Genomic DNA, 27,346 nt, shown 5'->3' with positions numbered 1-27,346 from the left:
GCGGTTGTGAATGCTGGCTGTTACAAAAGCTGATGCCAAATGCACATTGCTGGCAGTAAAAACTTTGAATAATACAAAGAATATATGAAAAATGTGGACTATTTTAGGGTTTGTTGAAAAAGCTGACGCCACACTGAATTGGTGGCTTTCATTTATTTGAAGTCGCAGTATTTATAAAGTATATAAAGTGTCCTAATAGAGGGGTGAGAATGAAGAATTCAAAATTTGACATAAGCCAAACTGAAATGCTGGCCTGCCTCCAGCATTCACAACCAATATTGGCTATTATTTGCTTCCATCAATGCTTTATTCTTTTTTGTGTGTATTTATTCGATTCAACCACCTTCTAGAGAACTTTCATAGTACTCGAACATGTACAGGATTGACATTTCTATGACATGGCATTGATTGGGCCTGTTGTTGATGTTGTGTTTTGGAGTGGTATCAATTCCGGGCTTCAAAAAGCAAGACGGGTCTGACAGTGTGGCGGTGAGGAGCGAGGCAGAGGTTGCAGCCAGTGTAATGTGCTGTTAGGACAGAGCTGCAGCAGATGCTGCACTCACTGAATGCTGGTTAGGGGCCATTTAGCACCAGTAGACCTGCTGCTCTAAACTGGTGACCCAACACAGCACTCACGCTGCGGCCACATATGTCTATCCAGGCAAACACACGGCTCTGTGCGCGCCCACACACACACACACACACACACACACACACACACACACACACAGTGCCTTCTTAATGCCTCCCTTTTCCTACCCTCACACAAACATAAGACATGTTTTCATCTGCAGCTCGCTGGCTTCATTACCACATCACCTGGATTGTCAAAAATGTTTTATTGGATAAAATCTCAAAGCACAAGATATATTTATGGTAAAACACATCATTTGATATTGAAGATATTTACAGAAATATGTATAAAGGCTCCATTTTCAATAAACATTGACATCAATTTACAAAAGCATTTCAGGCGAGGCATTCAAACACTGATAGATAATAAATCAAAGTGTACTCTCCCTTTACAAATGGAACGAAGGGAAACTTCATGACATGATCCCCACTTTTTTAAGAATAAAAACACATTTTCAGCATGCTTGTATCTGCAAAAAGAAAAAAAGAAGAAAAAAAAGAAGTGTTTAAAAGGATTCCAGCTCTTATTTGTTGGCACTGCAAGCCAAACTGTTGTCATGTGGATATCTTGTATTGCTCCTTGCCAAAGTCACAGACAGGGACAAACAGAAAGCTATCAATAAAGAGGATTGTTATTCATTCATGAAGCACAAATACAGATCACAGCAAAATCCTCACCTAGAAATGACAAAGCATTTCACATAGTAAACTACATGACACATGCATTTCATGCTACAGGGATGAAGGGCGTGTTTATGCAGCTACAGTATGTAGACAATAGAAAACATCTTGGCCGTACAGTAATATACCTGCGGAGATGTTTTTAGTCTTCTCTTCTGCAAATACACATTCAGTCACAGCTGGATAAGTCCAGTCTAACTCCAGACTGTTTATCCTTGGTGTTCATTTGTACTTATTTGGTCAAAATGATACTTACTCAAAATGATTTTTAACGGACTTTTCTACAGTGATAGCACCCTCTATATTAGTATTTGCCAGTGAGCCTGGTTATTTTAACAGCTGACAATGTCATTATTGTAATTTGATACATGCGATGTCAGTGTGGGTAGGCACAGAAACAAACTCTAATTCACACATATTTGATTTCTTCAGTTAACATAAAAGCTGTTTCGACCTTCTTTACCCAAACAGGACTGAAATGCTGATGGAGTAATAATGGATACTTTATGTTTTTATTCATTTCAGAGGATTCAAATTGAAATATACTCAGAGCAGAACTACTGGAACCAGCCTACACTATACAGAGGCCATCAAGCGTCTTTTGGATTTTGAGGTTAATTTGGGGATTAATGAAAAAAAGACATGAGCTCTAGCAACAAAAACAGTTTGGCTGCTGGACTTGAAGTCTTCTATCTAATACATGGAGCAAGTGGCCTGCTCAGTTGCAGTCACCATATGTGGACCTAGTTAGCCTTACTTAACTACAGTCCTCCTAAAGGGTGTTGTAAAGGGACAGACAGCTTAAGTCACTAATGGCTGATATTCTATGTTAAAAAAACAAGGCAAAACCTAAAAAAAGTCAGCAGCATACCACACAGGCCGCCTCGTATCTAAAATCCCAATTATCCCTGCAGTGCAGGGAAATGATGCCTTCAGTCTGCTGTGGATAAGAAGCACTTTAAAGTGCTCAATGTTGGCACAAATGTTTGGTCACATTTAGTCTCGACTCAGTTTTGGATCAGGTATTTCCTGAATTATTGATTTTTCTAAACAGTTGCTGGTTCCAGCTTCTCAACTTCAAGAAATGGTTGTTTTATTCTGGTCTCACGTGATTTTGAAATTGTTATTATTATTATTATTATTATTATTATTATTATTATGATGATGATTGGGTCTGTGGTCAGGGCCCCTCAGTTCCTATGATGGTAAATGTGAAGGCTACAGCCGGCAACAATATTTTAGACAGTTGTATTCTTTCAACTTTGTGTCAGCAGTTTGTGTTTGGCCCTTTCCTGTTTCAACAAGCACAAAGCCAGCTTGGAATGCTTTACCCAGTATGCTGTGGAAGAAGTTGACCAGCCAGCAAAGAGCCCTGACCTCAACCCCATCCAACATCTTAGGGGTGAACAGCAACGCCCACTGTGAGCCAAGCTATATTACCCAACATCTCTGATCCTCTGGTGTCAGCCAGCTTCAACACCTGGTGGAAAGACTGAAACTAGAAGCTGGACCAGGCTGATATAACAGCAAGTTAATGTCCATGGTTTAGAAATTACAAGATCATCTCTCACATACAGCTAGAATGGCTGTCCGCATTCTTTTGGCCATAAGTGCATTGTTTTTACTAAGTTTCAAATACTGGAACATCTGACAAGTTTGGCTCATTTTGTTGAACAAAATAAGAGATTTTGGTTTCTTCATAATGCAATAACATTAAACAAATAAGTAAACATATTGGCACTGGTATCTGAAGCACGTGATACATTTCCAGCCCTGATGGTGAGTTGTTCTGGTAGTTCAGAGAAGAGCTGCTGGGCCAAAAGTCCAGGGATGAAAAAAAAAAACAGTCTTTAAACCTAAACTGAGAAAAACAAGAAGATGAAGATTTGTACAATTACACCAGTTTGTTGGTACTGTTATACTGGCCCTGCTGCACTGTGAACCTGTAACGTGGATATAATGTAGGGTGATTGATTGAATGTTGGAAACTGATCAATTCTACACTGTTTCATCCAGTCAATACATGACATTCAGCAAGCTTGCAGGAATCAGTTTTATCGTGATTATCCTGTGTTACGTAGAGAGTTCAGGGTATAAATGCAGTTTTTTCTTGATTAAATGTATGCATGAAAATAGTCAAATTTAAAGATATTACATTATCATTTGCATAAATTACCAGATATCAACTTTAATTAAAAAAAATAGAAGTTGTGGCACAGGTGTGAGTGGAGATCCAGACGCTGTGGTCTTTGTTCAGTCTCGTGCCTGTCCAGCAGCTCATTTACAACAATCTGGATTTCCCTTTTTTTTGTCCAGCAAAAGCAGCGCCTGACTACAAAAAGAGTGTCTGCGGAGGAGGTTAGAGTGTTGCATGAGTTTGCAGACCTCACAGCAGCAGGAACTGATATGATGTTTATGCCATAGTGTACCCGTAGCTCCCACAATGCAGCGCTACGAGCAGCCGGTCTCTCAGGACCTCCTGGGTTGGATATTCTGGGAGTTTCAGCATGTTGATACTGTAGAGAGGAGAAAACAAAGGGGGGAGGGGGGTGGACATGGTCAAGATAGTGGTAATGACAATCTATCCAGCCAACGGTGGTGTGCTGATGCCTCATACCTATCTTAAAGACAGACCTACAGTGATATAAATGACCTGTTGCACATTCAGCCATAGAAAGACCTCTCCCTGTTTTCAGACTGTCTTTAGTGTGTGAAGATGCCAACAATATAGAAGAGACACACTGCCCTCTAGTGCTGAGTAATACTTGTCAAATGTCCCAGAGTTAAAGCTCTAGAGTGGCTTGTACGAGGTCTGTATGTCTCTTATAGTGCTTTGTTTCTTCTGGTGAAGAGTGAAACAACAACTTCAGCAGTACTGTTACCAGCACAGTGTGATGTATGACACTGAATCGAGGCTGTAAACCCAGTAAGATGAGTCTGAGACAAGCCCAACTGTGAGCACCGCTGCAATCACTCACTCAGTACAATCCCTTGGATTTCCAAAATCCTGACAGGAGGGAGACATCTTGAGCTGTAGTTTAATCAATGCCTGTCAATGCAGAACCGTACCAAAGGTTTGTGTTCCTGCACATATACCGTACAATCTGAGCTGTTTTTTCTTTTTAAGTAACCTTAAATTGGGATTGCAACTCATGAGACAAAATATTCAGCAACACTTAATTTTACAGGTCTCATAGTTTCCATAATTTCCTGGAAAGAAACTGACATATTGTAAATTCATGGAAGATTCATGGAAATTAATTTAACATCAGTTCTACAGTGCTCAATTAGTACACTACTAAATAATTAAAGGAGCACTGTGTAGTTCTGGAGAGGAAAGTCAAAGTCAGAATTTTAATAAATCTAAAATGAGCAACAACAACAACAGTGAGTGTAGTCCCTCACTGAAGGGTGCTGCCTGTAACACAAGCTGCAGGAAGTAGCCTACGCTGTCCCTCTCACCTTACTGGTACCAAGCGATCATCTAACATCCCCCTCGCTCTTCAACTTGCCTCCTCATGCTACAGCCAACAGTGAAAATCATCAATTGAACATACCGGCAGATGATGTTTACTGTTTGTCGACCGCACGCAATGTTATTGATTTTGAATCTTGCTAGCATAACGTTAGTATTGTGGCTAATAGCCGAGCCAAAGGCTTATCTTCTGTTGCTACGTCGTATCTTGGGTTCATCCTATTTACTAGTAGCGTGTTTCCACTGCATAAGAACCTCATGGGATTGTAATGAATGTTCCAGATATTAGGTAAACCCGTACTTAGTTGTTGCTTGTCAAAAACTTTGATCGCAAAACACATGCAAATATAAATTAATGGTTAACACTTTATAATAACCATCATTAGAAGGTATATGGCATAAACACAGTTAATTATACTTTAGTTCACACCTACTTCACTGTTAACAAACAATGACATGTTTATTGTAAAGCTGTAACTGATGTTTATAAACATTTATAATTGCTTAATAAATGGTTTATAAAGCATTTTATTGTTTTTAACAGTAAAATAAATATTAAGTAAAGTTTACTTATATAGAAAGTTATCATTTATTAATGATGGCGATTATAATTATAAAGTGGTACCAATTAATAGTCTAAATTAATTTTCTAAATTCTTTGGCAGCTGACCATGGTACAGGCAGGATAATACCCTTCAAGGTGTCAATCATCAGGAATTAATGCCTTCTAATTCCTGTTAATGGACACCTGGCCAGGCATTATCTCTTACTTAACTACAAGTGTACAGTAGAAAAAAAGTGAACTTTGTTTACAGGTTATGCAAACAATTCAACAATAATACATCATAAAGCAGAAAGCATAAGGAAACAAGTAACTACTACTGGAAATTAATCATGGTATCACATGGCAACAACACACAATGTAAAATATGCAGAACCTGCACTTGTCAACAAAGATATAAAAAATGTAACATCTGTATGGGGAACTGACAACAGAGCCGCCTCTCCAGCCTGCTAGAGAGTGGCAAGCAAAAAGCCAACTGGACTCAGTTGAGGGCAAAGACTGCAGCAGGTGCCAGCAGAGACATGACACCATGACAAGTTAAGGATAATAGAATACACATGAATAGAAAGAGTCATTACCAGGTACTAGAGGTAGGCAGTAGGTTGGAGGTGTATGGCACTGCAGCAACAGTGAACTTCTGTAAACCGCTGCCACCCATTAGGTACGCAAAGCCACCATGAGGAACCCTGGAGCTGATAGAGAAGGAGACTTCACTACATCAGACATTCACACATTTTTCTGTATGCAGAACCAGAGTGGAAATCCAGCAGACAAACCTTCCAGTGACAAACTGTAGCAGAAGAACCCGTTCCTCCTGGGTCAGGCTCTTCACCACCTCCCAGAACCACTGCAACAAGATGCAGACAGATTAGCCATGGGCTCACAGGAGGAGAGAGTCAGGTAACCCAGAGGTTCTGTTTGACCTGTGGTCAAGTCAAACAGGTCCAAAACACACCCTTCTTAACACTTCATAATAACCATCATTAATAAATGGCAAGGGTGACCAATAGTAGATCACTGTTAAATGCTTTATAAACCATTTATTAAGACAGATAATGTTTATAGATGAACTACAGATTATTTATTAACCATTTAAAGTATAATAGGCACCAAATTACAATTGTTGAATAAATGGTTTATAGAGCATTTCATTGTTTGTGAACAGTGAAATAAGTAAAGTTTAATTAACCATTACTGTTTTTTACTAGTTGGGAATAATGACTATCGTTTTAACTATGTTCAAAATGTGAAATGATACTCATTGTGCTGGGCTGTGACAACGTATTCACTTCCAGATGGGTCAGAACACAAACTGAAATTGAGCGAACTAAGGACAATAAACCCTCCCTTGGTTATATCCAGGTTAGGTGAAGCAAAGCTTATTATAGAGATGTGTCAACTCTGTTACGCTCACATCACAGACAGTGGTGAAGATCGAGGGCACATCAAGCTTGATGACACATTGCATCCCTTCGGACATAAATGATTCTGCTCTTGTGGTGCAGAACTACCCAGGAAACTGTCAGCCAACTGTTCTTTATAGTCCCACATTTAAATCATTGATGTCGGACACCTTGCTTGGTAAATGTTTCTTTTCTTGAATTATTTCAAACTAATCCATGACTACAAGATGGTAACATCAATGTCACTCGACCCCCAGATGATTGAAGTGAAACACAGTTGTTTAGTTGAAAGGATTCAATCCGCCAGGCTGGAAGCAGAAGAGCTCACCTGGATGACTGGCTCCTGAGGGTCATAGCCACTGGTGTACTCAGTGTTCCTGCACCAATCCTGCACATCGATCTCTGGCATCCCTGACAGCAGGAGCTCCTGTGCACGCGCACACACACACACACACACACACACACACACACACACACACACACACACACACACGATCAAATTTGTGTTAATCAACCAATACTGACCTCTGATATGATTCATTAAAGGCTGCCTGAATGCTAAACTGGCTAACTAAGGATAGCTCAGCTGCATTCATTCATTCTTAGAGATTCATAGATCACGTTTCTCTTTACAAACCAATTTCGCTACATCATCTCGTAGCATCTGCCGAGTACTGATCAGATACCAGTGCTCTCTAGTTATCACATTTTATAATCATTCTTTTTTTTTTGTTATTTATTATTTAAGTGAAGTTCTCATACTGCTGATTGGGTTCAGACAACATAGTCTGATGTTACTTTATATTTTTCTTACTGTCAACAAATCTCATGAGCAGACCTAAGCCAACAAAAATGGGGCACCCTATAATTCATTTAGATGCTTAACACATTATATAAATGATTGTCAACAGAAAAAAAAAGTTGAAAACACATGTTTTTCTTCATTCAAATCACAGCATAACCAAATAGTCGCATCTTGGAGCCCTGACACCAAACAAATATATAGTTTTTATTTGGGGGCAGCAGGACAGTGTGTGTGGTTTGTCTGTTTATGGTAATGACGGAACATGTCAGCGTGTGTCTCACTGACTCTTTGACAACAACTGCAGTTCCACGCCACAGAGAAAGAACTGAAGACTTTGGACACACAGCATTTGTTAGTTAATACATTTAGTGTTGGTTCGGCTCTGCGCATGGGATTTGTTGACAGTCATATACATATAAAATATTGTAACTTTATCTTTTAAAGGAGCAGTCTGTAGCTCTGGTGAAGAACATTAATGAGCAGAGAAAGATGTTCATTGACTGATTTTTTTCTGCCTAAACAAACTAAATAATCAAACTCTCCTTGTTTTCATGACTGAATAAACAAACTGACCTTAAAGGACAACACAGTTTCATATTATATTATTACCTCATTAATATTGTAAATATAATAACTCTTCTCCAAAACTACATAGTGCCCCTTTAAACTCACTGAACATTCACACGTCTGACAGGAACTGATCAGAGAACAGTGAACAGCTGTGAAAAAACAAACAGGCTGTTTGGCAATGACAGCATGACCGAGGCATGTCCAACAAATCCAGGGTGGGATAATCATCATGGTACGCTATTGATTCCCGCAGGAGTGAGGACATCAAGTCTGCCGACACACACAGAAAAACAACCTCTAATGGAGTTGGAGAAGAGGGAGGGGTTTCAAGGTGACCCCAGCCGTCCCAGCTCACCCTATAATGGCTAATCAATCCCTGCATCAGAGGCGAGCAGGAAGGCCAAGTGGAACAAGGAGAATGTAAAACTGTAAAAGGCAACAGATGAGAGGAGAAGGAGGAAAAGGAGGGAAGTCTGAGGAGGATTACGAACCAATTCGTATTCGTCAAAAAGCTGGATGAGCGAGGCGGGGATGAAGGTGTGGAATCCGTGCAGAAAGGCGTTTATCTGAGGTTGGATGGCTCGCGTCATCCTCAGCTCCGTCACCAGCTGGACATACTCGGCCTGAGAGAGGACACACACATAGATCAAAGTCCTCCAGAAACACTGATGAGAGACAGAGCTCATACATAGTTATTCTTCCTTCTCCTGTGTGACTGCTCTCTTCTTTAAAAGACACTGCCACCTGCAGGAGCACTGCAGAACTGCACTCTCTAATGAGGACCCTTCCAGGCAATAAGCTGCAGGAGAGAGATCAATCGCTCATAGGAGACTAACTATGGATGAATTTACCAGAGGGGAGCTTAGGCCGGTCATTAACGCCACCTTCAGCCACAACGCTGCAGTATGACACACAAAAATACACAACTCAATGTGCAGTGTCCTCCTTAGCCAAAAGAACCGAAGCACCTTCTGGGATTCAATTTGAAAAGAAAATAATTCAGGAAAAGAGAAGACGGGGTTTTGGATGATTCAAGTTATTGTTGGATGATGAGGCTTAAATTCATGTCACAACATTATCAATATAACAATATAACCATAATAACAATATCAGCTAATCTAAGCGAATAAAGATTGTTTGCCATTCAGCTTTCTTGCCCAGAGTTAGAAAATGATACGACTCTCGTGTCTTGGGTTGGGCCGATAGACGTTGACAGTCATCGACTTCTGAGCCCCGTACCATCGTCACACTGCGATTTAAAAGGTCCCCCACCAGACAGCACAAAAAAGTAGTGTGTCCTCTCAGAGTTGCCGTAAGGCAGCAGTTGTTGCCGTTTGTGACATGTGGGAGAGAAAATGAAAAGAAGTTTGTAGCTGCTCAGTGCACTAACATTCATTTTCCATGTCCCGTTTATTATTTTTTATCAAACCAGATCAGTTAGGCCAGTCCAAGACACTCAGTTTTTTGGGGGTTTTTTTCCGGCCTGCTGTTAGTGTTTTTCTCTCATTTGTGCCGTTGTTGTTTGCGTTTTCTTTGCTTAGCTTCCTCGGCATAGCAGAAAATATAGCTAAATCTGAAGCTTCTGAGGCTGACAGCAGCTAAGTTACAAACATATGATGCAGAAACGAAGACCCTTTTAAACGTGGCATAGGGATGAATGTCGGGGTGACGGGAGACAGTTTTCTCAGCTGGGTGAGATCAGTGGGTCAGAGCACCAGTGGGAAAACAGAGAAGCGGTGACTGCATGGCATGCTAATGAGCAAATTCTGCCTTATGGCAACTTTAAGCTTCTGAAAAACACAGGAACTTTATTCAGGAATAACTAGAAAAATATCTCAAACAAACCCAACTCAACTTTATTTATATAGCATTTTACACTGTTGATCCAAAATGCTTTACAGCACACAGAGGAAAAGAAAAGTAGAACTAAAGAAGTAGACAAACACAAGAGAGAAAAGGGAAATGAAAGTGAAGATAAAATAATAATAATAAAAATAAAAAATAATATGATAGGGCATTAGCACATTGTATTGAGCTTTGTCCTTTCACCAACGAAACAAATTCTTGCATCATGTTGACACTCGGTGACATCTAGCATCAGACTGTGCTCGTGTGACTGACCTTGTTGTCCTGGGTGACCAGCATGCTGGTGCCTCCAGGTTTGAGCGGCACTTCCTCCATCGCCCCGAACACATCTGTCTCGACAGAGAAGGTGAGCTCCAAACCCAGGTCACTGATGTCGTTGTCCAGAATCCACTGCAGGTTCTTAGCATACTCTGGATCTATGGATGACACGTCCTGATAGTTCACAGGGATACCTGGAAAACACACACACATGCATTTAATATAGTTGGGAATATTAAGACCACTGGATCAAGTTTATTTTACACTAAACATGCAGAAAGTACGATACATGATGCTCTAAAACTGTCCACCAAATTTAACATCTTTTAATATACTGTATACATTTTGTAATATATAACAACGCTGAAGGGGTGTAGGATCATGTGATGACGAATGCTTTTTTCAAACTTAATGAACATAAAACGTGAAACTTTGATATTCACTGGGGCTTCACATTCCAATTTCCCCAAGATATATCTTAATGTTTGAATGGAATGACTTTTCCCCTCAGCAATTGCTTAAAAAATATTAAATATACATAACCAGGCACATAAAATTTCAAATATCTGTATATAAATGGACAGAGGAGACTGCCTTCTCAGCCTTAGAAATGCACAAAAAGTGTTAGCTCTTATTTCAATTTTGGACAAATGTGTTTTGATATTTGGACCAAGATGGGGAGAATGCATGATTCAGGAAATATAATTAGTTAGTAAAGTCATTCTGAAGTAGCTGCTCGCCGCTCCAGTGACACAGACACACACCTCAGAAAGCATTTTGAATAGAGAATTCTATAATTCCAGAGATAGTGGTTGTATAACACAGATCCCGCTACTTCCCCCCAAAAGCCAATCATTACAGCTGAACCAGGAACGTATGTGTCAGCCAGTTATCCTGTTGCACTGACAATATCACGCTAATACACAGGATTAATGAATAAGGTTATTTAAACATAAGACATATAACTCTCACATTAGTCCATGGGCTATGATGGAATAGGCTGATGGTGTTACATCACGTCACCGCACTCCAACTGAGCCTTAGAAGAAGTTTGTATAGAGGTATAACGTGCAGAAAATGCATTTAAACCTTATCCTGGGGCAAAGTCACCAAACTTTTTAAGTAGTTTTTATCAGATTTGACCAGTGGTTCTATACATTCACAAAGTGCAGTTATGGCTCTCTCTCATTCATTTAGATAAAGGCCCGGTTATTTTAGTCTGAAATAACTGGCTGGGGGCATTGGTTTGTGTTTCTTTTTAAAGCCTTGAAGGGCAACATGCCACCGTATATCAGCTCTTTATTAAAGTGATCGTATAATGCTCGACGTTCCCCGGGTAAACACTACATTTGGGAAAACTGCATTCAGTTTCAGTGCTCCATACGCTTGGAACAATTTACAACGTACATTTAAACTTGATACAGTTATACCTACCGGTCAGTTTAAGACTTTGAGTTCAAACTACTCAGAATTTGAATTTAACTGTTTTTAACAATGTGCTGTCCTGTATGGTTTTCTGCCATTTATCTTTTATGCACCTCTGATTTTTTTTTTTTTGTCATGTCATTTGTTTGTTTGCAGTTTCTTATCATTTTTCAAGCATTTTTTTCTGTTTTATTGGTATTCTGTCATATTGCTTCTTATCTGGTATCATTTTTACCCATTCTGTTTATTCGCTCTGTAATTATGTTCAATGTTTCTGTTTATTATCACATTTTTGCACCTATTCTGTTTTTATTTGTGCTCTCGGCATCATTGAAAATGAAGGCTTGCCCTCAATGATTTTTCGAGATTTAAATAAAGGTTGAATGAATGACTGAATGAATTGACAAGATCGCTGCTCAGTTGAGAGACTTGCCTAAAAGAACTTTGCAGGTGCACACTGTACCTAAATACGGACAACAATCACTGCTGATAATTCAGAAAATCTCTGACTTTGTCATACTGAGGCAAGATGTGAAGGTATACAGAGTGTCTTTTTACCTGGTCTTTAATCTGACTCAACTATCACCAGAAAGAGGTTCCAGTTTGACTGAGTTGAGGTGATTTTTCAAACTGTGTCAAGCAAATTTTAAAGGTGGAAGATGAACCCTAAAAACACTGATCTGACCCTCATCTACACACATGGCTGTATTCCTTTACCTAATATGTGTTTGTAGAAGGAGCGGGTGAAATAGATGTTGACCAGTTGTCGGTGGTACAGAGCCAGACCCAGGATCTGACCTGCAAACCGGAAGTAGTTCAGATGGTCCGGGTTCACTGACGAATTACTGTTGGGCTGGAAAGTTGTACCTGTAAATCACACAATCACACACACACACACACACACACACACACACACACACACACACACACACCTTCAATCTACACAATTAAGTTCTGTGTGTCACATGAATGTTGTCACAGAAAGATAAATGTCTTGTACCATCAGCTGACTGAGTGAACAGAGCATAGTCTGGGTTGATGATCTCATTGGACAGGATGTCAAACCACTCCCGAACCACACCCTGGCCCTGAAACAAACAGAAACACACACCACAACTCAACTCACTGGGCTGGATTCAATGAGACCATCAGCTGACGGCTGAAACAAGCCAACAGATAAGCATTCAGCGTCATGAATTTTGAGACCTACCATCCCCTCCTCGCCATGGAAGCGAACAGCAATGCCCTGTTTAAGCTTCTCGTTGGTGGACTTGGAAACCATCTCACAACTACTCCTGAAGATGGATTCTGTTAGTGAAACAGCAAAACTGAATTAGTACCCAGTGGCACAAATCTTTGAGGAGTAACAGATGGGGAGAGATCAGGTGGGAAATGTGGTCAGGGAAAGAGCTACATGTTTCCTCTTCTTTCTTTTATAGACGAGACAAATTCCATTTAGAAGCTGGCAATGTATTGTCACCTTGCTTATAGGGAAACTGTAGAAATAGACATTTTTATCACTTTATCAAATACACCAAGGAGCATCTTTACTTTACTCTCTACTTTTGCAGTTGGGTTCTACCACTCACAACTAACAAACTGCAGTGGATGTTGCTGGAAATCATTTTTGGAAACAGGAACTAGTTCTAAAAATTTGCATTTTTCTGAAAAAAATGCTACTTGTTACATTGGATTTGTGCTCTAAGAAGAAATGTAAATGAGCACTTTGTAAAAGTGTGCCAAAAAATCGCCACCTTACTGGTGTGGAGGGGTTTGTGTGTTCCTATGATCCTGGGAGCTATGTTGTTGGAGGCAATAGCTCCTGGTAGGGTCTTCCAAGGCAAATTGGTCTCGGGGGAGAGACCAGACTAAGAGGGATTCAAGAAGACCTTATGATTCGGCAAACACAGGGCAGGACAGTACAGGACGGGGGGGGTACACCGTGAGGACAGCACCTTTAAGTCTGAGGCCATGGTTCTCTGGCGGAAAACGATGGATTGCAGATACAAGAGGCCGAAAATGAGTTACCTCTGTAGGGTGGCTGGGCTCAGTCTTAGAAATAGGGTGAGGAGCTTGGACATCCGGAAGACCCTGTCACACCCCCATACTGGCCCAGCTCTGCTCCTACTGTCCATGTGCATATTGCATTTTGCATATGTGTAGCTTAAATTTCTGAGGACGTGCACAACCAACACTCCAAACGAACGTAGGAACTGCGAGCCAGCCCTATTGCGCACCAGAACGCATTCTTAAAAGCAAGTATATCTTCAGCCGTAAGATCAACCACAGGTCAGTACGGACTGAGATCTGAAGGTGTGCTGTTTAGACTAACATGACCAGAGCATTAAAAATACAGGCCCTTCATTCATTTCCATATCCACAGACCACCATGTAGGCACAGCATAAGGTGTCAATGGTTCACTATGTTAGCCAACATGTGAGCGTGCATTCCTGGTAGATTACTTTAAAAAAATTGTGCCGCAGGGACAATGTACAATTAGATGTCTCAGAGTATTATAATCCCTAAAACTCATGATTTTATTATTCAACCAACCTTTGAGTTTTTTAAAGCAATGCCAAAATAAAACGTGTTCACACTGGACCAACAATTGGCACAAAAACTCTGACTGTCCCATTTGCCAATAAAGGCGAGGCAAAATTACATTGGAGTGTAAATTTCATTAGTGATTCAACTTTGGTATAATCTTTTCTTTCTATATGAACATTGGAAGTGTCGGTGGTGAATGCAGTTTTTTACCTCTGTGGATGAGCAGGATGTCGTTCTCATTGACCGGCCGATGAACCATGTCTGAGTCTGGCTGGCCAGCCAGCAGATGCTCATAGAACCACTCACAGCGATCCTTGAAGGGCTGAGGGGAAAAACAAGACTTCATCCCACACTGCACAGCACTTTCCTAGACTAATTACCACTTCGCTGTGCTTTTAACTCTCAGAATGTGGATTTTTCGGTCTCAACCGATGGCTCCGAGAGCTTTCAGTGCTAAAATACTTGTCTGTAATACAGAGATGAGGCTGGGGTCTATTTGCATAATATATGCCTTTGTTCTCTAAGCGTTGGAGGTAGAGTGAAGGATGAGTGTGGAAGAGAAAGAAAGGCTTTTTCCCCTGGGGCTGCGGGGCGTACCGAGAGAGGAATCAGCAGATGAAATCAAATTCACAGGTTAAAGTCTGTAATTAAAACAAGGGCCTACTCCCAGGCGAGCCATAATCCATGGGTAACGAGGCACGAATGCTGCAGCTCAAATATGAATACTGAAGAGCGAGTGAACAGCACACAACTCCGAGCAGCACTTAAAATTTATGAAGCCGTATAAATGGAACTTAAGACAAGTGTTATCGCCATGGTTGTAACACTGTTAAATGATGCTGAAGTGAAGACAGGGGACTTTCAAAGTCACTTTCCATGAAGTCCCTGAAGATACAAACATAAAGACTCAGAGCTACTTGTCAAAGAAAATGAAGAACGAGGTAAACACTTTCGGAGCCACAGTGTAGTTGCATGAAAAACAAATGAAGCAGTGTAGGTAGATGGGAGAAATGTTGCGTATTTTGGAGCTACTAAATCATGACTTACTTTAGAAGGTACTGACTCTTGATTAGCTTGACAGGGTACACTTTGAGACCCTTTAAAAGGTGTAATTTGTAAGAAATGGCCAGAATTTGAAGGTAGCTCCAAACCTATGGGGGGCAGCATAACAGCTAACTGCTGCTGACTGTACTCTCTGCTGTAGCTATCTTTGGCTGTAGCCACTAGCTGCACATTAGCTAACAGGAGTTAGCTGCAACCATGGATGATGGCTGGAGTCACCTCAGTCATGGCAACCAGTGAAGAGCTGGACACCAGACTGGGGCTGAACACAGCCTCTGAGACTGACAGATTCTATTTTGACAACAGGGGATACAGTAAGGAGGTGATTAACAGCAGCTCCCATCAGGACTATGACTCCTGGGACAGGAGAGGCAGAGAGAGAGGGAGAGTCGGCATCAGCAAAAGTTGAAAATGGAATAGAGAATATTTTCATATATCTTACTCTGTTAATTGAAGATTTATTTCCACCAAACCAGAGGAGTTTGTGGAAAGACAAATCAAGACTGTGTAGTTGAATTCTATTTTGTTTATGTTAAGTTTGAATGAAGTGAGTTTTACTAGTCCATAAGTAAACAGAACACATTTTTGGGTTGACTGAATTTAGCTCTTAAACTTCTGCTCCAATATGAAATCCTTTGAAACATTTAATACAATAACTAACTGTGTCTTACCTGGCCCTTAATAATATGCATGAACCGTGACATCAGCTCTGGACACTCCAGGAGGAAGTGAAAGTGGTTAAAGATGATCTTTGGATTCCTGAAAAGGAGGAGGCAGAGAGAGAAATAAGACAGGAGGAAGTGAAAGAACCAAGAGAGCAGAGAGGAAATAAATTAAGAGGAAAGAAGTTGATCGATCGATACTCAGTCTCTGGGCGAGGAGGTTGAAGTATGGCACAAGGCCACATTGACTCACCTGGTTACAAAACACTTGAGCACCTCGTCATGCTTGCAGACAAACTCGATGAAGCGAGGGGACGTCATTCTGAATGAGGAAAGAGAGGGGGGTGAAGAACAGGGGAGATGGAGTGAGAAAGGAAAATCTCCTCAACTGCATCTGTTTTACAATCAGATCACTCAACTGAACTATCTCCACACTGAAAATGATCAGACGTCATGATGATGATGGAAAGGACCGGAGCAGCAAAAACAGAAACAAAGACAGCTCATTCAGCAGGCATGTCAATAACAGTCTCTCTTGGCTGTTGTTTATGCATTTTTAATGACCTAACTGAGTATAATTATCTACCTGGAGAAGGGTTCGAACAAAGAGATTAAAATGTAAGTTGTGAGCAGAGCACTGACATCAGTTGCACTGGATGTATGTTGCAGTGGGTAGCTTCTCTTAATGCAGGTAGTGTTTTAGTGTTGGTAGTAACAGATGAAGGCTGAGCACAGACCCTTGTGGCATCTGACAGGAGCAGCACATGTAGAAGCCCTGGATCACAGCGCTGAGACGACTGGCTGTCATGGAAATAACGTCCTCCCCGTCGGCATACACCTCATTTTCCATGACAATCTGAGGGTCCAGTAGGGAGGGGAGCTTCGGCGTAGAGCTGGATTGGTCGACCTCCCGCTGTTTGAGAAGCAGAGAGGCTATCTCGCTGCTGGAGGAAGAGGAAGACGGGTTCTTCCTGTTTCTGTCCAGCTCTGTGGAGATGAGCACCAGCCACTCATCGAGGGAGTGCCACAACAGCTCCAACGGCTGCAGCCAGACCATCGGGAGGGCAGGGGATCAACGAGAAAAGAAATGAAGACATTAGTGGAGGGGAAAGATGTTGACCTTTGGGGTCTGAGGTTTCACAAAGCTTCATTCAAGGCCTTAGCAACTTTTTCACCTTATCTGGGATTGCAAGAGTAATTTCAAAGAAGAACTGAGTCCTGCTGAGAACTGACTTGAGGTTAAGGACATAATCAGGATTTTCAAGGACTTCAGGATATACCAGCACAGAAGTTTGCTTTAAAGGGTCCAGAGTAAATTACATATTTCCTGACGAACCTCTTGTGCTACCTAGCAACAGAGAGTAGTGTTATTATTTGGCCAGGCTTTGAGATATCAGTCTCTGATTGACTTGGGTTATTTTTGCCGACACGTCAGTACAATGGAGGTGATTTCGTTCACAGAGCTCATAACAGTGACTTTTTGAGTCACCAGGTCTGGTAAATGAAAATTTATAAAATAATTTGATTATTGACCAAAGATTAGGGATGCACCAATTTATCTGCCTAACATTGCTATCAGCCGATCTTAGCCATGCTGACTGACGCTGGCCTATCAGCAAATAAGATGGCATTCACCGATGTCGGTGGCCATGGTTAAACCGCTGTGTCTCAGCAATTTTGCGCTGGGTACACGGGCTGTCCAGCCCCGGACTGCAGCCATTACTTACTGTACTCCATAACATGCTCTGAGCACATCGGGTTTGTTCTCAAATAAAAGTGAAAGAAAAAGTCACCTGTGTAGGAATAATACACTGTCTCTGAGAATGCCTCAGCAGTGAGGGCCCTGAGATGTCTTAAGTGCAGGCTGACACAGACCGTGGTGTTAAAACAACGCTTTGCTCTAATAGAGTCTGATCCCATTTTCAGCATTGCAACCTCACTGGATCCCAGATATATGGACCCCGACTTGTATGTGGATGTTAAACAAATCACACAGCAGCACTTTATGCGCAACTGATGAACAGGCCTGCTGCTGGAGCTGGAGGTGAGATACAATTCAGAGAGGGCATGACCAGTTCACTCTGCATGACATGTTTGAGGAGATTCTAGAGGAAAATGGCATAACACCATATAAATGGTTTCTACTATATCTTATTGCTTCTCTAACTGCTTTTACATTTACATTTAATCACATACATTCATGTTTGACAAAAGTAATGTTTTGTTGGGCTAATTACTGAAAATTCTCTCCTTATTAAATACTGTGGGTAGTTGTGTAGCAGCTAAAAAGGCATTTGAAAGAGTGGGAAAGTAGGTTTAAATTAAAGTTTTGATCTTAGATAGAGATAGAATTTGTGCTCATTCACAGACAGTGTACTTATGGGCTGAATGACTTTAAAACAGTTCAGTTATTCTTTTATAGGGAGGGTTTCTTTACATCCCTAACTTAGATATGTAGTGAACGAGACATTTTACAATGAGAAATAAATCGTTGTTAGTGCTCTCTGGTGGACAAGTTAGACACTGTTTCTAAATGAACTCATATCTCTGTACTTTCCTGTTTCTTATTGTTGGTTATGTGCTCCATAACAATATATTTGTCATAATAGTCTAACTGTGTTTTTCTTCTTGTTGAGCTTCACTGTGTTGGTGTATGTGCAGAGTTTAACTTCACTAAAAGGCTGTTTAAAGTGTACATTTTATCTGAGCTCATTGAAAATGTGATTTTAAGAGGCAGGCCTACAGGCATGATTTGTAACATCACAAATAGTTTAAAAGCCAACCATGGTCCAATATTCAGCACACACAAGCGTGATGTGGAAACCTGAAGACTCCAGTAGGAGACATCTTGTGTCATTGTGAAATGAAAAATAATTGCATTTTCATATGCTGTGGAATGTTTAATGAGGGAGAAGGGAAAAGGACATTTTAGTGATTTTAATGTTGTAATTACACTTTTCCTTTCTGCAGAAACCATGTCAGACACGGATCACTTTAATGTATCCTGCACCACATGTGTGGAGGGGAACTTTGGGGTTTGTTTTGAATGTTCTATCTTTTTCTTGTTTTACTCCTCAGTTGTTGTCACCTGTAGTTGTTGATTACTCCACTGTCCAGGAAAACATGGCTGACTGGGTGGTTACGTGTTAGGTGTTGCCTATTGTCATAGCTTTGAGATATATCTAGCTTTAAAGCAAGGAATCTCTGTCTGTCTTTATGTATGTACTTCCCTCAAATTTCTCGAGAACCCTTCAAGTTTTGAATAAACAGTGAACGCTGCTCTGTGCAGCAGCGGGAGTGTGGCTTTAGCACTATCATGTGATCTCATGCGGGAGCAGACAAACAAAACAAAGATCAGTGAGAAAAAACTAAAGCAGAAGGTTAAACAAGTTTGGATGAGTGGAGAGACGCTGTCAAAACGGGTTTTCTATTCTTCAGCGAGAACTGGAGGTGAGATTTTGAGTATCTGTCAACAGCAGTATGCTAGCTAATGTTTGCCTCAAGGGCGAGAATGTTTACCGTTACATGGGGATGCCTCTCTCTTTGTTTGTTGTGGTCCGGCTCAGAAAGTACCGATGTCATCATCCGATGAGTCTGTGAGCAGTTCAGGAGGCTTAAAACTGGATCTGTAAACCCCTCACATTACCAGATAATCTGTGCCCAACAGCATGTTTTTAACGGGCACTGCACTAGCATTATATACCATGTTGGTTTGTGCTGTGTTATGCTTGGTGGAAATCTTGGACCTATTGAAATGTTGCACAGCAATCATCAGTAAAAAAAATATATATATATATGTATATATACATATATGTTGTAGGAACAAAAAACAAAGAGCAGATTATTTTTTTGGCTTTCGTGTTTTTTTTTTCGATGTGCAGACATTTCTGATCAAATATCCCAGAATTAAGCATTAACCAAATCATGCTTTTAAAAAAGTATAACTGGTGTGTTTTGAATTGAAAAAATCATTTTGGTCTGAATTGTAATCTCACACTTTTGCAAATTGCACAGAACATAGTATCCTGTATATACTGTACACCTCCTACTTACCTTAAAGACCTGGCTGCGAGGCGTCTTGTTGCCATTGTAGCCCATGTCATTGCCATTGTTGGGTGATGAAGGCCCCAGGCGGAACACATGGCAGAAAATACGAACGATTCTCAGCAGGCTCTTCATCTGAGCTTCATAACTGCTGGACAGGCTGAAGAGGGACAGTGGGACAAACAACTAAATTAAAGGAAACACACTGTCACAGATAAGATAGATGCCATGCAGGGAGGCATGATGTTTCCATGTGTCTGCAGTCAGTGAAGCAGAGAAGCAGCTGAATAAAACAAAGAATAGTGATTTTGTCAAAACATCGTAAAACATCTTTGGTTCTCTATTTCCTCTCAGGGTTTATCTTCCCTGTGAGATGCTGACTGTCACACTGTGTCTAACATAAAGACATCATCTCAGAAAGATCTAAAGTAGAAAAACAGCTCCCTTCAGTCTTGCTGTATTTGTCCTGCATGCAGAACACTTTCTGGTTTGCTCAGTGTTGGATCAACAGAATTGGCTGGTTTTCAACATGATCGGCCATGACTGTGGATCAGTGTCAGATATATCCAATTCTGTGCTGGTCACATTTACACACATACACATACCACCCAATGGATCTGCCAGCCCGAAGTAAGAGAAAGAAACAAAGTATTTTGTTATTTACCTTATTTATTTCAGCTCAGTGTGAGAGTATTTAATGCATTTTGCTGTCACTTACAGTCACGATTTATGAGAGCTTTCTCTCTTCTGCTACCTGTTTGTGAGTTCAGAGCAGAGACAGGGACGTTACTCGATGTGTGTTATTCTGATCTGATCTGTTGTACCTGTTTTCTTATTGGAAAATAAAACATGCAAGATAAAGTGGAGGCAGTTGGATGTTATTTGTCCAAAAAGCTCTGTCCGGTAATGAAGCACTTTATTTTGAGATTTGTTTGAGAAGGTCCTGTAGCTTGGCGCCATTTTGGAGAAAATATCAGAGTTATTTAATAAAATTAATAATTAATTTATCATGATTAATTAATTTTTAATCATAGTTCTTAGAAAGAAAGACAATTGCAATCGGTGTATGTCTCCCAAAATATTTTAAATGAACCCGAAGATTTATGTGTGAAATTTTTTATTGCCAAAATTTTAAGTTGAAACAGACAAATATACCCCATTCTGGCACACATGATGTCATTAACTCAACTTGGAAGAAGGTGCGGCCAGCAATGTCTCCTCACATTTAAATCTCAGGATTTAAAGTCCCTTTTAGATCCAAAGGTTGTGAGTTTGAACCCTGCTGAGGGCAGCACTCAGTAGAGTTAAAAGGTGAGAAGAACACAGGTGTTCCCGATCTGCTGAGTGAGGATGCAAATGTGTTTTTTTCTGATAAGATCCTTCTCTCAGTTTTTAACTGTCAGTCACCTCAAACTTTAGGTTTCATTCACAATTCACAACTGACTTTATCTCACAAACACCAACAAACACTACATACAGTCCAAAAAAATACAATATGCTCTTAACACACACTGTGCTATTCCAACCAAATTCATTGGCCATGTAGAGATGACGTCTGAGTGACTACAACACGTTTGGTGCCATTTGGCCAATAGGGGGTGCTGTAGCAGCATCATATCTTTAAACAGCCATAATGCCCATGTCATTTTGTGCCCTTAAAATGTGACAAGGCAGATGGCATTGTATGTCCTCAATGGCTCATAGTGTAGGTCACCTCATCTGAGGATGCAGAGGTCCTGGATGATCAAGTCATCACCTACTCCTCAAACTTTTTGAGCTCTCTTCTTAAAAGAAAGAGAGCAAATAAAATGATAAATGGACTTGCATTTGTACAGTGCTCTTCTAGTCTACTGACCGACTCAAAGCACTTTACAACACTTGTCACATTCAGCCATTCACACACACATTCATACACTGTTGGCAGAGGCTGCCACGCAAGGTGCCAACCTGCTCATCAGGAGCAATCTGGGGTTCAGTACAGCCAGCCAATGAACCAGCAACCTTCCATTGCTCCTGAGCCACAGCCACCCAACAAATACGTATATGAAATCTGTACAATTATACCTGAGAAGCTTGTGTCCATTGGTGGTAGCCACTTCAGCAAGACCGGTCAAGATCCTCTGGTAATGACTGTCGCTCTGCTGAGAGACATGCTCCAGAACCTGCCTGAGCTACACACACACACACACACACACACACACACACACACACACACACACACACACACATCAATAGATCAATAGAAGTCGATACACAAAGTTTATCAATGACTGTAGAGACAAACTGATCATACCATGCTCTCTTTAATATCATCATTCTGTGTCATCTGGATGAGGGTCTGGAACAGTCTGCCATGATGCTGGATGAGGATCTCGCAGGTTTCCCCATATCCACCCTGAATACACACAGGAGGGACAGTGACCACAGGAGCTCATCATAAACTGAGTAACACAACACGTTTATGAAAATTTAAGAGGTGGCGACAAACTCACCTGCACACAGAGATCCAGAGGAGTGATTCCATTCTTATCAGCAACGTATTTGGCACCGCGAGAGAGCAGGATCTGTGCTGTGTCCCTTTGGCCATGGCTACAGAATAACACAAGACCAGTTTCAATCCAACTGGACTGATTGACTGCTAAATACTGGCACTCAAATATGCAGAGCGATAGGGGCATGTTAGAATATCACAATTCCTAATATTCCAGCATATTTAAGAAAGAATATTGATAAATTTAGAGTCTGACAGTTTTGGAAATGCCCATGCATAAGTGCATCTCTACCCATGAATAAGAGGAAGTGTAAAAGAGGTGAGGTGACACCACACTGAATCAACAACATTACACCGACATGTCTGATGACTTCACCTGCAGGCAAAGTAAAGAGGCGTGGCTCCGGACACGTTTGGCCTGTTGATGTCAGCTCCAGTGTCCAGGAGACACAACACCGTCTGAGAACACATAACACACACTAATATCACATGCAGGGAAATGTTTCACTGACGTACAGGATAACAAGAAGGTATCTACATTCTCGTTATATAACAACTGTATCATTAACAAGAGGACAAAAGGTTCTAAAATGAGAATTCCTAGAAGAGGGCCAGGGTCGGACAGTAGCTCCATCCTCCAGCAGGGAGCACAGCACAAATGGGTGTGCCCCAGGGGTGTGCCTGCTGTGGTTGGCCAACGCTATGGTCACAGTAGGAAACTCAACCACAAGGCCGCCGAATTGAAGGTCTATCTTCTCTCTGCTTCTTACTTACCGGCATAAGACACAAAACTGATTTGTGTGACTCATCATAAAAGGGATTTAATGGGACCGGTGTTTCCCAAAAGTGGTTAAATCTGGGTCATATCACTGGTTGATAAGACTGCTTGGTGTGTGGAGGTGAGTGAGAGATAAAAAAAAATGTATACATTACAATAGTTCGTATTATTTATAACAACATAATTTGGTTATAAGCATAAAAGAGGTTAATCTGCAGAGGTGCTAGACTTCTATTTACTTGTGTCTGTGTAAAAAAGGAAGTCTATAAATAAGGGAGGGCTGGTTGGGGGCTGCAATAAATCATTAAATTCACCAGTGTAGATTTGGTGAGCGACCGGTGCTAATTAATAATTTTACTTTCTGAGGTGCTGTAAAAAGTGGCCACCCAGTCACAGTCTCAGCTATAGTCAGAGCCAAGTTGTGTTTCAGCTCCAAAACCAGGCATAACCAGCCAGTCTACAGTCACACCAAGCAAAAGGTATTGTGAGGGAACAAAACAGTACAAGTTACAGTTACAAAATACATCTCCCACAGTGACTTTACTGTTGGCACTGCAGGTGCAGTGCTCTCAAACTACAGGCCAAAAAGCTCCCAACACCCAGCTGGACGTCACTGGCTTGAACCAAAGGACTGATCACACCAAAGGCCGAGATCTGTTGAGAAAGCACATACATTATTTTTCAATTAAAGAGATTATTTGGATCTGCTTACTGTTTTGTGTCCGTTCTGACAAGCTACATGTAGAGCTGTCTGGCCCATGGCATCCTCCACATCCACGTTGGACACATGTTGAACCAGATCATGGAGGAGCTCCGTCCGCCCATTCACTGCCAGCCAATGAATCTGCACCAGAGGTTCACATGGACAGTCACTATCCTGACTGCAGGAGTTAGTTAACAGTTGATTACAATGTCTTTAATACATTCAATACAACATGAAGCCCAGCCAGAGGATTCCATTCTACTCACAGCAGTCAGTCCCTCATTGTTGCAGATGTTGACATCAGCATTATATTCCAATAGTTTGCCCATGCACTTTTTCTGTCTGAGGGAACAGTGGAAAGTGTTTAGTATCGGTATCATCACATACACAGCCAGTCAGTTTCATGCCATTGTACACTCCTAACAGCCATGGCTACCTTGACAGTCCATTGAATACAAGTGACTACATGTAAAGAGATTCAACAAAAAGCAGGGATTTGAAAAGAGACATCAAAGGAATGGATCCATTCAGATGTGTTCACACGACAACGACAGTCTGACGAGCTACTCCTCGTTCCAGATGAAGCTTCCAGTGAGTGACATGAGTGAAGGTTTTAGTGGACTTTTTTTTACATTGTTATGTAGCTTATTAAAGGAGCAGTCTGTAGATTTGTGTTAGAAATGTTAATGAGCAAAGAAAGATGTTCATTGGCTGATTTTTTTCTGCCTAAACAAACTAAATAATAAAACTCTCTTTGTTTTCATGACTGAATAAACAAACTGACCTTAAAGGACAACACACTTTATACTGTACTATGTTTATGTGTGGTGGACCCTGCCACCTTTCTAGCTTCAAACAGTGTTCTGGGACCTTATTTTCCTCTGAGAACAGCTGGTTTATTCACTGATGGAAAAGACACATATTGAGTTTGTATCATTACCTCATTAATATTGTAAATATCAAAACTGACGTTGAATTTCTTCTCTAAAGCTACATAGTGCACCTTTAACCTACAGGCAAACAATTTTAAAGAAGTTCAGGATTATTCTGACATGAATTGGCACAAGTGAATCTGCATTAAAGAAGAGAAGTAAGTGACATGAAATGTAACCAAGTTTTGTTTTTCCATTATTGACCTTTAAATTATAGCAGATTGGTCAGACAGGAACCAAATAAGAAGAATCAGCAAATAACTGGACATGTGTAGTACTGTGACGTGTGGATGGACCAAATGTCACATCAACTGAACACACAAACATGTAAACTAATACAGGCTCATACCCATTCCTAGCAGCGAGGTGCAGAGGAGTACAGCCTGAGATGTCCTGGTAGTTTGGGTTGGCTCCTCTCTTCAGCAGCAGAACCAGACACTCCACTGAGCCGCAGCTGGACACAGAACACAGAGCTACTTAGTGCACCACCTCCGCTTAATATGTGACAGATGTGTCAATAACAAAGAAACAGCCTTAAAACTTCCTGAACTTCCACTGTATGTACCACTAAACAATGGCATTCAAAGAATCAACTGCTACATCTCTGTTTAGAAACAGTGTCCCTCTTACTTTGGACAATCCATAGACCTCACTGGAGATAGTGAGCAGGTTAGTTAGCAGGAGCCTTGGGATAGCTGATTAGCTAAGCTCCATGGGTGGTGTGCTTAGTTCTTGTTATGTTATATTAGAATTGAGAATTGTGCACACAGTGCCACTAAACTACTCAGACTGGCATCCACAAGAGAGGACTCTCATCAGTTACGAGCTGCTGCAGGTGCAGCTCATTAGCGTTAAACGCTGTTTTTGTAGCATGCAGTACGATGCCTCGTTTTGATCTGCTGCTCCTGATTGGCCTGTTATTACATTTAAAAATGTGCTCATTTGGTAGAGCACACGTCCCATGTACAGGGGCTTTGTCCTCACCGCATAGGCCCAGGGTTGGAGCCCACCCTGCAGCTCTTTGCTGCATGTTACCCACTGCATATTTAAATGCAGGTCATTAAAAATGATCAATAACTGTCAATATTGACCGATATGACACTTCACTATCCTGACAGACTTTTCAGCCATATCGCCCAGGCCTACTTTGCTACTGGGTGCTATACAAGATACTGAGATGTGTAGAGTGAAAATGTAATGATGGATTTCACTCCGATATCATCAGGAGGGTAGAGATCCATATGTGCCCATCCCTCGATCAATAGAATCACTTTATTGCCTGTAGATTTTGCAGCTGCTGAGAAATGGTTCAGGTGTACTGCAGTGATGTGACACCTAATGGAAACCACATGATCAACACAAATAAGCCCCCCCCCTGCCTGCCCACTTTGATTTACAGTCCAACTAATACTTTTTGAGGCTGATCTTGATAATATTTGGGAATTTTTTAATTTGATAATGATATATCTATGTTCACTCAACCAAAACATAAATGCAATACTTTTTTTGTTTGTTTTTGCTCCCATTAGTTGATGTCAGAAGTCTGTTAATTTGATGTTCACTTCACAACCGTAAGCGTCTCCAAAGTGGTTTCTGAAAATTTGCCAGTGATTCCAGCCAGGGCTCACAACTCCAGACCACGTGTCACCACAGCAGCCAGGACCTCCACATTCAGCTTCTTCGCATGCGTGTTTGTCTGGGACCAGCCACAGAGTGTCTGAGAGAAGCAGAGAGGCTCATCTGCACCTGACGGCAGTTCAATGTTGGACCAACCTGAGTGGGTCTGGCACTTTGGAGAAGTGAATGTTTCTTTTGAGCAGGACATTTTACAGTTAGAAAGTCCACTGCACACTGTCTTTGATGGACCAACTATGTAACAGTGACACTGTTTCTAAATCACCTCAAACCCACATTGGCTTTTTTCCCCTGCAATTTCTTGTTGATAATCAGCCGACATGCATTAAGCTAATATCAGCCAGTCTAGCTCTACTGTGGACCCACACATCGGCACACACTACTGATATACAAGGCTAAACCTCACACAGACTCTCCTGACACACCTACTCCCCATGTCCTTGTTTGCAGTTCTTCTAGATAGACTCAACAGGAGGGAGGTTCCTGGCAGAGTCCAAGGCTTACATGTAAATAAAAACAATATCTTACTTGGCAGCGATGTGCAGCAGACTCCTCTTCACCCGTCCGAAAGCGTAGTTCACATCAAACTTGGAGTTGAGCAGCAACTCTGACACTGACCTTTTAGAGACAGGATGGAACAAATGGAGCACTTTTTCTGGAGACAATAACAATACAATCACCATTCCCCTGCAGTGGCAACTGAAAACATGCTCAGACTTGTCACTACTGGCAGAAGCAGGTAAACATGCCACAGAACATGGATTCTACCTCAGGCACTGAGATCACACTGTGCCAACATTAATACACTAC

The 27,346-nt window shown here is 41.2% G+C and overlaps 1 protein-coding gene across 2 annotated transcripts; it reads right to left on the bottom strand.

Moving 5' to 3' along the window:
• Positions 1–822: 822 nt before the first annotated feature.
• Positions 823–27,150, bottom strand: hace1 (HECT domain and ankyrin repeat containing E3 ubiquitin protein ligase 1). 2 transcript variants are annotated; one of them, XM_084357729.1, is made up of 23 exons: positions 27,065–27,150; positions 25,251–25,355; positions 24,236–24,311; positions 23,979–24,110; positions 22,865–22,947; positions 22,490–22,586; positions 22,291–22,392; positions 22,062–22,168; positions 20,007–20,157; positions 19,473–19,547; positions 16,691–16,995; positions 16,207–16,275; positions 15,963–16,050; positions 14,440–14,551; positions 12,892–12,989; positions 12,682–12,769; positions 12,399–12,548; positions 10,254–10,450; positions 8,624–8,755; positions 7,086–7,184; positions 6,131–6,201; positions 5,933–6,046; positions 823–3,830 (listed from the first exon to the last, which is right to left on the bottom strand). In XM_084357729.1, the coding sequence occupies exons 3-23, from the start codon at positions 24,296–24,298 to the stop codon at positions 3,728–3,730; spliced, it is 2,436 nt and encodes an 811-aa protein (XP_084213855.1). In that variant the 5' UTR covers positions 24,299–24,311; positions 25,251–25,355; positions 27,065–27,150; the 3' UTR covers positions 823–3,727. The 2 variants fall into 2 exon arrangements, with proteins under 2 accessions (XP_084213855.1, XP_084213856.1); XM_084357730.1 differs by lacking the exon at positions 19,473–19,547.
• Between the last annotated feature and the right edge of the window lie 196 nt (positions 27,151–27,346).

This window comes from Pagrus pagrus, assembly GCF_965226575.1.
Source record: "Pagrus pagrus genome assembly, chromosome: 7".
Lineage (NCBI taxonomy): Eukaryota > Metazoa > Chordata > Actinopteri > Spariformes > Sparidae > Pagrus > Pagrus pagrus.
Note: the sequence above shows the minus strand (reverse complement) of the source record. Positions and strands in the feature narration are given on the sequence as shown.